This window comes from Ziziphus jujuba, chromosome 2 (genome assembly GCF_031755915.1).
Source record: "Ziziphus jujuba cultivar Dongzao chromosome 2, ASM3175591v1".
Taxonomy (NCBI): domain Eukaryota; kingdom Viridiplantae; phylum Streptophyta; class Magnoliopsida; order Rosales; family Rhamnaceae; genus Ziziphus; species Ziziphus jujuba.
The window spans coordinates 15,003,430-15,017,881 of NC_083380.1; the positions used below are offsets into that span (position 1 = coordinate 15,003,430).

The 14,452-nt window shown below is 28.5% G+C and overlaps 1 protein-coding gene and 1 pseudogene across 1 annotated transcript; one reads left to right on the forward strand and one right to left on the reverse strand.

The window, feature by feature from the left end:
* Positions 1–765: 765 nt before the first annotated feature.
* LOC132800738 (glutathione transferase GST 23-like) lies at positions 766–1,564 on the reverse strand. The gene is made up of 2 exons (XM_060814995.1): positions 1,211–1,564; positions 766–1,127 (listed from the first exon to the last, which is right to left on the reverse strand). Exons 1-2 carry the CDS (start codon positions 1,536–1,538, stop codon positions 766–768), a joined length of 690 nt encoding a protein of 229 aa, XP_060670978.1. The 5' UTR covers positions 1,539–1,564.
* Positions 1,565–4,615: 3,051 nt separating this feature from the next.
* Positions 4,616–8,787, forward strand: LOC125422436 (cyclin-dependent kinase D-2-like; annotated as a pseudogene).
* Positions 8,788–14,452: the final 5,665 nt, after the last annotated feature.

A 14,452-nucleotide genomic window follows, 5' to 3' on the forward strand; every position in this document is an offset into this window, starting at 1 on the left:
AGAAAGTTGGTGATAATTCTTCAACATATATATTGGGCCGATTGGATTCCTAAGGTTTCTTTGTTCAAATTTGGATTTGTCAATGCTGTGCTATTTAGCCTTGTCTCACTGCTAAGTATTCCAGACCATTAGTCCTAATTTGGTTGTGTGTCCATTATTGGGTCTTATTCTGTCTATATATGCTTAGATTGTAAATCTTGTAAATGGCAAATATAATTAATTTCAAATAAAACAATGTTTGTCTGCCCCATTTGAACTGTGGTGTAACCCTGAGTAAGGATCTTCAGGCCCTTAACATGTCGCGTCTTTTATGCTACTTCTTTGACTATTTTCAGCATTTCTTTGTGAAAGGGATAGCAATTGGATTTGCAACTTACTGTGAAATACATAAAAGCAGTACTTATTCGGTACATATTACCCAAAGAAAAAACTAATAATAATAAACTTATTTGGTACAAATTAACATCACAAAGAACAAGTATACACTACAAACAGAATAGGATTTATAGGTCATGTTTGGATAAATGATATCCTTATTTGCTAAATGCATGGTGAAGGAAGAAAAAAGAATATCAGAGAATTAGTAGTCAAATTACCACCAATTCTCTTTTTAATCTATTTCTTTGGATTTCTATTGGCAGCCTAGATAACAATGACCACTAGTAATAATCTGCAAATCAACCTGGTGCTAAAACCTTCCTCCTTAATTTATTGAAAAATTAAGCCAAAAAAAAAGACAAGAAAAGGCATTTATGAATTCATTGTTCAATTTTTGTTTGCTCCAGCCAGGGCCCGGTGGTAGCGGAGGCTTCCTTTTAAGTATTCGACAAGGTTTTCTCTGGATGGAATGGATTTTCTGATGATTGGATTATTGATGAAATTCAGACACCAATGATGGAGTGATGGGAAGCTCCCCTTATCAAGCAACTTCATGCTTCCTACTTCTTCCATAACATTAAGCCAGTGAGCTAACCAACCATATACAAAATCCAAATACCCTATTTTTTCTCCCCCAAAAAACTTCTTTCCCTCAATCTGCTTCTCAACTGTTGCCAATGATTCCACAGCAGCTTTGATTGCCTTCTCCTTTTTCTCTCCTTCTGATTTGAAAGCTTCCCATACTTCAACTATAAGCTGAATACAAGAGAATTCACATACTAAGAACCTCATGGATACATAGGAACAGCAAAAGTATAAAGTTGAATTAAACCTGTATATAACTTTTCATCAGCAAAAGCGGAGGAACGAGCAATGGCTTTATCCGATGGATCATGAGGAAGCAAGGGATAGTGTTTCCAAACCTGATCAATATACTCAAGGATGATAAGGGACTCGGCTAATGGTTTGCCATGATAAAGAATTGTTGGGACTTTTTTATAAGCAGGGTTAGATTTGAGAAGCAAAGGGCTTTTGTTTAGTAAATCTTCTTCTATGAATTCATATTCCACACCTTTAAGCTTCAGTGCCCATTGAATTCTTGCACAGTAAAAGCTTTGAGGTGTGGCAATCAGCTTCAATTCTCCCATTTTCTCTATCATCTTTATGTATCTATGCTACAACAAAAATTTTCTAGCTTATTTTTATGTGTATTTATAAGATATCCCAAATAGAATATTCAAAGATTTAAAAATAAAAAATAAAAGAAAAGTAAAAAATATACTGCATATATATGTATATATATATATATATATATGGATTAATAATGGGGATTTATCTTACCCTCATTCAAAACAATTGAAATCAAGCACCAAAGTAAGGAATATGCGCACAGAAAAGTAAAATAATTTTTTTAGGTGTAGAGTTCAGAAATCTAGAATTCTCAGCCCCAGAGCAGCCAAACAAAGTCTCTTACGTAATCAAAGTTAAAAGTAGAAGTGAATATAATATTATCCACTGTTGAAGCTCTTTTTTCTTTTCTTTTCCTTTTTTTTTTTTTTTTTGGGTGAATCACTGTTGAAGCTCATTGACATCATTGCTTGCTGAATTTAACATTGAACAATATTGCCATGAACATGGAGTATTTCATTTCATTTACCAAGGAATGGTGAAACAATTTAGATCAGCAGCTATTTTACCAAAAAAAAAAAAAAAAAGGGCAAAATAAGGAAAAAAAGAAATAAGAAAAAAAAGGTAAAAAAAAAAAAAAAAGGTAAGAAGGAAAAAAGTAAAAAGGAACACAAGAAAGTGAGAAAATACAAAGAGAAGAAAAGAGTTATTAGAGTAGGACCGTATTAAATTTATTTGATCCTCCTGTTAATTTTCTATTTCTTGTTTAGATCAATGGCAATCTTGTTAGTTTTTTTTTTTTTTATAATTTTTGAATAGAGTTATAATGTCAATCATAGCATTTGATGATTAATGTGATAGTCAAATAATTTTTTTGAACACATTAAATTTTAAAACTACTATAAAAAAATACTAAAAACAAATTTTATATTTGTTAAAAACAATAAAAATATCAAAGGTTTAAAATATGAAATTTTCATAAATATATCAAAAATATCTAATATCGATAAAAACTCACAAAGATTATGAAAATCGATGAAAATTTATTTAAAAAAATAAAAAATTTGGTTGAAATTTTGGAATTAGTTTATTTAATCAATCAATTATAAAAATTACAAAAGTATTGAATAGATATTATATTTTGCTTAATCAATTTAACTTCTAATAAACGGTAATAATCATAGATAAATTATTATTAATAAAAATATGCAAAATATATATATATATACTTGATAAAAAAAATTTATTTGTTAAGATAAAACAATTATTACAATTACATTATATTTCATAAATATCATCTTAATACTCATAGAATTCTTAGATGGTTGAAAATTGTTGGTCTTTTCCTCTTTCTCATTTGAAGATGTGAAATGTAAAAAGTAATTATTAAATGATATATCTCTTTGATAATTTTTCATGCAATTATTAATATATTAACCATAAAGATCTTGTATTAAAATGTAGTTATCTATGATATTTAGTATAATATATTCTATCATCTTTTTATTTTTATATGCTTAATGTTATTAATTTAAATACTATCAATACCAATTCTACATAATAATATATTTCTATATTATTATTTATATTATTAATTTCCATTCTTATATAATCAACTATTAACATGTAATTATGAGATTCTAAATGAATTCATTTTATACAAAATCTATAGCAAGTATATATATTTTATCAATGAATAGAACCTATCAAGGTTATTCAATTTAATTCACTCTATTTTATTTATATCATTAAATATTTGAAAGATAATTGAAAGATAAAAAAAAATCAGTAAAGTTAATTTGGTAAAATAATTTACTAAACATCAATAATATTTGTGAATTTTTTTATAATTTTTTTAAAAAATTTCATATATATTTTCAAAATTTTCATGGTAAAATAATTTATTAAACATCAATAATATTCATGAATTTTTTTATAATATTTTTTTTTTAAATTTCATATATATTTTCAAAATTTTCATGAAAATTTCAACAATTTACATGAAAATTTTTAAAATTTTGATAGATATTATAAATTTTTTAATTAAATTGTTAAAAATTTGATGTGGATATTTTAATAGTCGAAATTTTCATGGATATTATGGAAATTTTACCTATTTATATTTGAAAATTAAATTTCTTTTCAACCCCTTAAAAAATAATTTCAAAAAAATTTCAATGAAAATTTTAAATATTTAAAACCTTGGTTAAAAAATAAATTTATAGAAATGTTGTATCGATAATAACTTATTCTTTTACATTTCACGTATTAAATTTGTCAATATTTAACGAAATCAGCGGACAAAAGTATAAATTGCTATGTTTAATTATAGTTGAAAAAACAAAATTTGAGAACAAGATTAAACATTTATTAAAGTGAAAGAACAAATTAAGAAGAAAGATTTTATAGTTTAAAGCATTTTTCCCCCTTTTTTCTGTAGAGTTTAAAGCAATTTATTTAAATTTGCTTTGGCGTTTGACTTACAAAATCAGTCTTCACATTCACATCTTATATATATTCTTACACTTTGGAAACCTCATATTGTATGTTCGTGTGTGTGTGTATGTCTTTCTTTTTTTTTTTTTTTTTTCTGTTGGTTTTTTTAACGATATTGTCAAAAAGACAACATAGAAGTGTTGGGTCCGTATAAAAACTAAAAAAGAAATAAAGAAAAAAAATATATAAGGCAATAAAGAAAATTAAAATATTAAAAGAAAATTGAATGGGAATTAAAATACTTTAATGGCATATTTGGAAACAAAGTCGGTCAAAATTTAAATTTTTTAGAAAAATATTAATTTTTTTTAAGTGTTTATTATAAGGTGTAAAAATATGGATTTATAAAATTAAATTTCTATCAATATAAAAAAAATATGTAAAAAAATTATTCTATATATATATATATCATTTTAAAAATTCAAAAAATAATAATTTTAAAATTTTTTAAAAAAATATATTTATTTTAAATTTATTATATAATTTTAAATTTAATTATTTATAAATTTCAACTTTTATTATTAAATAAATTAAAAAAATTAAATTCTGATTTTTTTTTTTTTTTCAATTTTGATATTTTTCGAACGAGCTAATGGAAATAACATAAATAGAGTAGTTTTAAAAATTAGGATTCGGGGTGCGTAAATCCAGTGAGTTGTGTCGCGCTTTTCCTAGTGCAGCGCTCCTCTTCTTCTTTACTAGCGTGCGACAAAGCGGATGGAATTGGGTATCAAAGAAAAAGTTGGAAATCAGAATGTGGGATTTGAAGAGCAAGGGTTTCTTATAGGGACAAACATAGATGGGTTTGTCCTAAAATCTTCTTCCTGCCTTTTATTGTCCGTTTTCTTGTCAATTTTCCTATGGGTTTCGTCTAAAAATTGAAATTTTGATATGGGTTTTACTGGATGTGCGAGATTTTTGCTTTTTTCATTTTCTTTTTTCGATAAGCATGGGAGTTTTTTGGTTTTAGGTGATACTGGGTATACGCTGATTAAAGACTTGTATTTCGTTGTCTTAGAAAAAATCTTTTGGTTCGAAGATTACAATTTGCCTTTGAAAGACATATGTTGTTGATATTGACTTAGTTGTGAGTAGCAGAGGAGTGAAATTCTGTCTAGATTCTTTTAGAACTGAATTCTAAAGCAATTGTTTTTTTTTTCTTTAATATATATGTATATGTATTAATGTATTCTTTGCGACAATGTGATTTGGGATGAATAAATAATGATATATGTATGGTGAAAATGGCCGAGAACGATCCATCAAAGAAAATGTCCAGATATCTGTAACGAGAAGTCCTTGGCGAAGGTACCTGTGGAGTCGTTTACAAAGCAATTGATACTGAGGTAAACACCCCAAACTTAAAAAGTTTCTTGAACTTCTTTTTTATTTTTCTGGAAAATGCTTTGCTTTCTAGTGTAATACCTGAATATGGAGCAAATTGACTTGTTTCAGGATCCAAGTTCATTTTGCTTCATACTTTTTTTTATGACCCAAATGGGAGCATATGAGGATATTCTTCATTTAATGTGGTAGTTATTGTAAAACTTTTGTTTATTTATCTCATATTAACATTTAGCTGTCAAAATACGGTGTTATGAATTTCTTAAATAGTCACTGCAAGGTTCTGGTTTGAGTTTTGATTGACTCATTGTGCAGATGGGACAGACAGTGGCAATTAAGAAAATTTGGCTTGGACAGCAAAAGGAAGGGATAAATTTTACAGCACTTAGAGATATCAAACTGCTAAAAGAGCTCAATGATCCAAATATAATTCAGTTGAGTGATGCATTCCCCCAAAAGAGGAAACTTACATCTTGTGTTTGAGTTCATGGAGACAGACCTTGAAGCTGTTATATGTGACCGGAATATATTCCTATCACCAGCTGACATAAAATCATACCTTTTGATGACATTAAAAGGACTTGCTTATTGCCACAAAAAATGGGTATTGCATAGGTAATATCATTTTAGTGTCAGAAGCTTCTTCATTGTCTGTTACTTTCTTGCTATATTTTTCTCAAATGTTTGTTTCTTGTGCTTTGCAGGGACATAAAGCCCAACAATCTCTTAATGGGGCTTAATGGACAACTTAAACTTGCAGATTTTGGTTTAGCACGGATCTTTGGAAGCCCAGATCGGAGGTTCACTCATCAGGTATTTTCTTGAATTACATGGTGATTCGTTTAGGTATGTCAGAACATGTAATTTAAGTTAGATACCTTCTATTTTTGTTGAAAGAAGTTATTTGAGCAGTTTTGGTCTGGGTCCAATTTCTTTCTTAGATTTATATATCCGTGCTGGCATTGCTGTCTTACATTTCCTTTGCTTTATCTCTCTCTCTCTCTCTCTCTCTTCTTTTGCTTTGTCTTTGTCTTTTCTTTTCCTTGTCATTTGGTTCTGATATGTACAACAATCAGTTTACTCTAGCAACTAGCCTTTTGGTTATTTGGTGAGGATAGAATGATTGATTTGTCAATTTGGGATTTTTCATGTGGAGTTTCTCTTACTGTCAGCATAATATCTGAAAGTTTACTGTGATTATTTTTTTCCCCTTGTAAAATGCAATTGTGTCAATTTAGCTACTTATGGATTGGTTTCATCTGGGTTATGAGTTTGTGATACTTGTGATAGGTCTTCGCTTAATAATATAGAGCGCCTGAGCTATTGTTCGGTGCCAAGCAGTATGATTCTGGTGTGGATGTTTTAGCTGCAGCTTGTATTTTTTCTGAGCTTCTCCTACGTTGACCTTTTCTGCAGGTAATTTAATCCTCTGTTTTAGACCTATTGACCCCCCCCCCCCCCCCCCAAAAAAAAAAAAAAGAAAAAAAAAAAAGAGGGAGAAGGAGATAAAATGAAGTTGATGACCCAGAGAATTCAACTACGTTTTCAAAATGTTGCTCTCTGCAACAGTGCAAGAAGTCAACCAGTAAGATGTAGTTATGCATTTGCTGCTTTTCTTTTCATTAGAAGTTTCATTGTGCAAGTGATCTCTTCATGTATATTGAAGTTTAAGTTTGTGTATTACATTTACTGCTTTTGTCTACATTTTCAAAATGTTGCTCTCTGCAACAGTGCAAGAAGTCAGCCAGTAAGATGTAGTTATGCATTTGCTGCTTTTCTTTTCCTTAGAAGTTTCATTGTGCAAGTGATCTCTTCATGTATATTGAAGTTTAAGTTTGTGTATTACATTTACTGCTTTTGTCTACATTTTCAAAATGTTGCTCTCTGCAACAGTGCAAGAAGTCAACCAGTAAGATGTAGTTATGCATTTGCTGCTTTTCTTTTCATTAGAAGTTTCATTGTGCAAGTGATCTCTTCATGTATATTGAAGTTTAAGTTTGTGTATTACATTTACTGCTTTTGTTGCCATTAATGAATTTGTTCATATATTAAACATTTATAGCTATGGTCTCTAAACAAGTTCATGAAATTCGCTGCAAGAGAATTATTATTAGCCAAAGTTGAAATTATTGATTTGTCCATGAAAGAGTCAATGTATACAATGATGATTGAAAAGTAATATGAAGGTGGCTTGGAGACCAATTTACAAAGAAACCATACTCTTAAAGTAGATTTGTCATAATTTTTCTTCCTTTTTGATGCGGAAAAGTGGAGCTTGTGTATTCCAAGTTCTACTGTTTTTTTAGCTCTCCATGCATGTGCCTCGAAAATGTTCAACTCACAACCATGCTGATATGCGTCTCTATTCCTAATGAAATAATTTGATTGCTTTTCAGGGGTAGAATTAGCAATCTTAGACAATTAATGGACGTTTGTACTTTTTGGTAAATGCCGCAAATTGATGATATCACTTCGTAAGAATGTATAGCCTAACATGGTAAATTTGGACAGGATTGTCCCATCCTTATGACAAAGATGTCAAAAGAAAGGGTGCCTATTTGTTTGGAAGATGATTGCTACGCAAACACAATTTCAGATTGGCATATGTAATCCTCTCCTGGTTTAGGTGAAGAATATTAGTTATGAACTCGTTCAAGAGGTTAGAAATAAACATCTTCTAAGAATATTAGGTAATGATTCTTAATTGACAAGCAAATTCTCTAATTTAACCAAACAAAGTTGAACTGGCCAGTGCTGGATATTGGCAATAAAACCTCTTTAGTTGGACTTCAATCCATGAACAATCTATCCTCCTCATTGTAGATTGCAAATTTATTTGTCAGATCTAACCTAGGAATCTTGCTAGATGGAGATTTTATGTTGCCATTTGTCGGTAATCGACAACAACTTGTTCTAATGACAGTAACCTTGTGTTCAATTGAGGAAAGTGTTACGAAAGTGTGTGCCCCGTGGCCTCTCTAATATGCTCCTACATTTCTTCCTTTATGATATTCTTAATTGCAAACTTTAGTAGCTCTGATCTACCATTTTTTCAAAAGCAGTGACATTCTCCAGTGGCTCAACCTCATCACCTTCAACAATTTCCCAATGATTTTGCCCCATGCCAAGAATATTCCATACACGTTGGCCACATGGTTTAGTTTTGATATTAAGCTTTCTCATGCCTCTCATCAACTGAAGGTTGCCGATTATACATAATATGACTCTCCCTTATAAAACCAAACAAGATATTGTCATTGTTTTGAATTCCAGGTTGTGCATCACAAGCTAACAACTCTTGAAACAATCACACTTTTTCTCACTCTCCATGAACTCACACTTCACACTTATCCACAGAAAGAACACCTTCCTGTTAATACTTGCACTATGTTGGTTACTTCGCAGACTCTCATTGCTTCTAGGCACTTCTTGAATGGATGAAAGCTTGCTTTTCTGATCAAATTGCTAATTTCTTGGGGAACAAGGAATGCTTATCTAGCTTAGTTTAGTAAACTCTGTATCTCAGAAAGTTGGTGATAATTCTTCAACATATATCTTGGGCCAATTTGATCCCTATGAATTCTTTGTTCGAAGTTGGATTTGTCAATGCTGTGGTTATCAGCCTTGTCTTATTGCAAAGTATTCCGGATCAGTAGTTCTAAATCTGGTTTCGTGGAACAATTGTTGGGTGTTATTCTGTCTACATATGCTTAGATTGTAAAATTTTGAAAATGGCAAATATATTAATTTTAAAGAAACCTATTTTTGCCTGCCCATTTGAGCTGTGGTGTATAAGCCTCGATTAGGATCTTAAATACCTTCAGGCTTCAGCCCCTTCACATATTTCATGATGCTCTGCTGCTTCTTTGACTATTTTCGGCGTTTCTATGTGAAGGGATAGCGATTGGATTTGCAACTTACAATGAACTACATATTTGGTAAAAGTCAACACCACAAAAAACAAGTATACACTGCAAACTGAATATCGTACAGGTGATTTTTGGAGAGATTGTACCTTATTTGCTAAATGCATGGTGAAGAAAGAAAATGAATATCAGAGGATCAGTGGGTAAATTACCACCAATTCCCTTTTCATCTATTCCTTAGATTTCTATTAGCATCCAATAGCCCACATGTCAATAACCACTAATGATAACCACCAAATCGACCTGGGGCGAAAATCCCTCTCCCCAGTTTATCGAAAAAAATCAAAAAGAAAAAAAGGAAAGAAAAAGGAATTTATGAATTCATTGTTTCACTTTCTGCAGCTAAGGCGCGGTGGTACCAGAGGCTTCCTTTTTAAGTATTCAACAAGGTTTTTTTCTAGATGGAATGGATTTTCTGATGATTGGATTTGGATGAAATTCACACATCATTGATGGAGTGATGGGAAGTTCTCCTTATCAGCAACTTCATCCCTCCGACTTCTTCCATAACATTAAGCCAATGAGCTGAATCCAAGTACCCTATTTCTTCTCCGCCAAAAAACTTCTTTCCTTCTATCTGCTTCTCAACATTTGCCAATGATTCCACAGCAGCTTTGATTGCACTCTCCTTTTCTCTCCTGATTTGAAAGCTTCCCATTTTTCAACTATAAGCTGGATACAAGCAAATTGACATGCTAAGAACCTCATGCATACATACATACATAGCAAACAAACTGGGTAATTGAATCAAGCATGTATGTACCTTTTCATCAGCAAACTTAGCCCAAGAACGAGCAATGGCTTTTTTCAGATGGATCATGAGGAAGCAAGGGATAGTGTTTTCAAACCTGATCAACATAGTCAAGGATGATAAGGCACTCGGCTAATGGTTTGCCCTGATGAAGAATTGTTGAGACACTTTTTGTGAGCAGGGTTAGATTTGAGAAGCAAAAGGCTTTTGTTTAGTTAAATCTTTTTCTATGAATTCATATTCCACACCTTTCCATGTGGTAATCAGCAGGGCCGGCTTCAGGCATACGCCTTAGTGGCCTATGCCTAAGGCCTCATTTTATTTGGGGCCCAAAAAAATATTCCATATATATAATATATACATTTATTTATTAAATAAAATATAAATGATTTTTAATTGATTATTTATTTTTTAGATTGATCATTTATTGCGATAATTATACTTAATTATTTTTATCTTTGGAACACCAATTAAGTCCAATTAAACATTTTATATTCTATAATTGATTAGATTTTAATGATAACAAAAAAGAGAAAAACATGATAAATACTCCTCTTGTTTATACATTTTTTCTTATTTATTTATGTGTTTTTTTTCATCTTGCTCACTTATTTTCATCCCTTCTCATTCACCCATCTTTCATTTATTTAATCTTAGTATCCAACCTATATAATTTGCAATTTTAATCCAAATGATTCTAAAATAAAATATAAGCTTGTAAGTTGTTATTTATTTTAATGAATTTATATGGTTCATTCTCATAATAATTTTATGTAAGGTATTATTTATTTTAATAAATTGATATGGTTCATTGTCATAATAATTTTTTTTTTCTGTTTTCTATGAATTCATGATTTTAGTTATTTACTATTATTTTTTCCGTTTATAAAAAATTAGACTTTGTGTTTCTTTAGTTTCTTCTTTCATTTTTTTTTTCTTTATATCTTAATCCAAATAAATTGATTAGATTTATTTTGAGAAGTAAAAGTCTAAAAGAAAAAATAAATCTATAAATAAAAATAGCACATAAGATATTAAACTTTAGAAAAAAAAAAATTTTGTTCCCAATTCATGATTTATTATTATTTTTTTGTTAGTGTAGCTTCATATAAAGAAGTTTTTCAAAATTGAAAATAATAAAATTTTATTTATGTTCAAATATATCTTAAAAAATTAAAAAATTTAGCAATTTTATCAACTGATAAAGATTTATTATCAAATCTTAAATACAAAAATTTAATTTGTAACTTTGCATCTAAAAAATATAGATTTTGAATCAAAAAATATTTTATTAAAAATAATGCTTAGTCAAGGCCCCAGATACTGTATTTTCCCTAGGGCCTCAAAAAAATTGTTGAGATGCCCCGGTGATTAGCTTCAATGTTTCTCCCATTTTGTCTATCCTTGTGTAGCTATGCCAACAAAATTTTGAAGCTTATATCGATGTGTATTTATAAAAAAAATAAAAAAATAAAAAAATAAAAAGGTCCAAATATACTGCACACACATGCGCACACACACATATATTAAGGAAAAAAATATTGGTTAATAATTATATGTCTAATTGATTAAGAGTTGAAAGATTACTTACTTTTTTATTTATTTATAGATATAAACCTGCAAAACTTGATAAATACACAAATACTATTTCATATTAAGAATGAAAATTTTCTCCAATTTCTAAATTTAAGCCTTTAATCCAAATCAAAGTTTTTTCTTTCATTATTTGAATGAATTTTAAAAATGATCATATATTGTTACCATCTTTCTTAATCTAAATATTATAAACATAGAATACTCTTATTTATTCAAGGGAAAAAGTTATTTATTTTAAAAATAAATAATTAGTTTTATTTAAGCTTTATTTTGCTCTAAAAAATAATTACTATTCCAAAAGAATATTATTTGTCTTATTTAGAATCAATTATTACATCCGAGAAAATAAAAGTAGTTTTATTCAGACTTCTTATTTACATGATTAATTTTTAAATTTATTATTACCATTTGAAATCATAATTTGGATGTTTAGGAAAAAAAAAAATAGATATTTTAGACCAACATGCCTTAAACAATTAGTTATCTCTATGTTTATTTTTTTCCATATTTAAAATTCAAATGAAATTAAATATAACTTAACTATCAATTGTAGTATTAACCATACATAAATGGCATGTAATTAATATTTATTGAGCATTTGGATCTTTTTAATTTATTAACAGATGAGTATCTGTCCATAATTTATTATTCTAGTTTTTACTTAATTAAAAAGATTGTTTTTAAAATTTTAAGATTAATAATAATCTTTTTATGGATGAAAATTTTTAAATTTTAAATTTTAACATCTCAATCTCATAATTGATATTTTTATATGATCTTCTTTAATTGCCTACATTAAAAATTCATTATAATAGTATATACAATTTAAAATTTGAATAGCTTTGTAATGAAATTGTCTATTTTAAATTAATGGACTATTTACTATTGACAAATAATATCCATAAATAATTTATGTGAGCCAAGTTTTTAATTTTTAAATTTTAAATTTTAAAGTTTAAAAAGTTTTATATTAAAAATTTAAAAGTTTTAAATTAATGGGTATTCAATATAGGTAGTTAATTTCATAATTTATGAAATAAAAAATTTATATAGGTTAACCACTTTCAAATTTTAAATCTTAAAATTTCAAATTAATGATTAACTGCTTGTGCTTATGTAATATCAATATTTTATATAAAATAATTTGTTTGGTAAATTGTATAATGTAATTCTTCTTATCGATTAAAAGATGGCATTTGTGTAGATTTTTCATAATTTATTAATATTTTATTTTCTTCTAAAAAAATATTTTTCATAATTTGTTATCGAATTTTTCACTTGATTAAGAAGATATATTTTAAAAAATAATGAAATATCTATATAAATGACAATTAATTAATATTTAAGAAGTAATTGTATGTAATATTAGATAAATAAACATAAACGAATAAATTGATTTTTGATGTAAATAACTCTTAAATGTTTTTTGTAATTTATGTTTAATTGCATTACTAATAACATTTACCCTAATTTTAAGTAAAATTATAAAGAGCTAACTATAAAGATAGCTCTTTTATTTTTATTTTTATTTTTTTAATATATTCATCATTATAACTTTTACTTAGTTAAAATTTGTTGTCATATATAGAATTTAAGCAAACTGACATATATATATATATATATATATTAAAATCTCTATTATTGGTTTTATTTAAAAAAAAATAATTTATATTGGATACCACTTTTCAAATTTTCAATTTAAATTCTTTAGTTTACTGCTATGTAAGGTTGGTTTAGTTGATATGCTTCTCACATTCATATCTACGATATCATGAATTCAAGATGTATGAAAGGGGGAGGATTGTTATAAATGATAAATATATATATATATATATATAAATTAAGCACCAAAGTTAGAATATGCACGTATACAGGAAGTAAGAACATTTTACTTTTAGGTGTAGGATTAAGAAATCTAGGCCTCTCAGAATTATGGTAAACAAACAAAATTCTCCTACGTAATCAAAGTTGAAAGTAGAAGAGAATATCTATTATATATCCTATACCGAAGCTCAATGACATTATTGTTTGCGGAATTTAACATTTGCCAACGGCTTGGACATGAAGTTTTTAATTTCATTTATTTAAGGAATGGTGAAACAATTTAAGCGATAAAGTGAGAAAAAATATAAAGAAAATAACATAGTTATTACAGTGTGAGAGCGAATTAAATTTGTTCGATCCTCATCTTAATTTTCTTTCTCTTATCTGGATCAATGTCAATCTTTTCATTTTTTATTTTTTATTTTTTATAATTTTTGGCTAGGACCATTTTTCAGGCCAGGGGATTTCCAATTTACCATTTTTTATATTTTTGTCAAATATATTGCAACATTTTTATTTGGACCTCTAGCCTTGTGTTTGATGTTGAAATCTGTTAATGGCATGGTTGATTAATGTCATAGTTAATAAACTATTCCCTGTCCATATCAGTTTGAATATTCTGCCAGGTGTGACCCAAATAGCTGGACCTATTTTCCTTTTACTATTTTTTTTTTTTTGACTTCTTGACCCTTGGCACTTCTTTCTTCCCACCAAAAAAAAAAAAAAAAAAAAGGTTATTGCTAAGCTGAACAAAGCATCAGATCAGAAAATATGAAGCTACACTTGCTGAACAAGCTCAAGAAACTTTGGGATTTATGGGATATACGGGTCTGTGTTATCTTAAGCCTCTTACTACAAGTTTGCTTGGTACTGTTTGCACCCTGAAGGCAAAGAAGCAGAAACTTTTTCCTACACATGTTTATCTGGTTGGCATACTTGATGGCTGATTGGATTGCTACTGTTACCATCAGACTAATCACTAGATCCCAGGTTGCCAGTGATTCTTGGT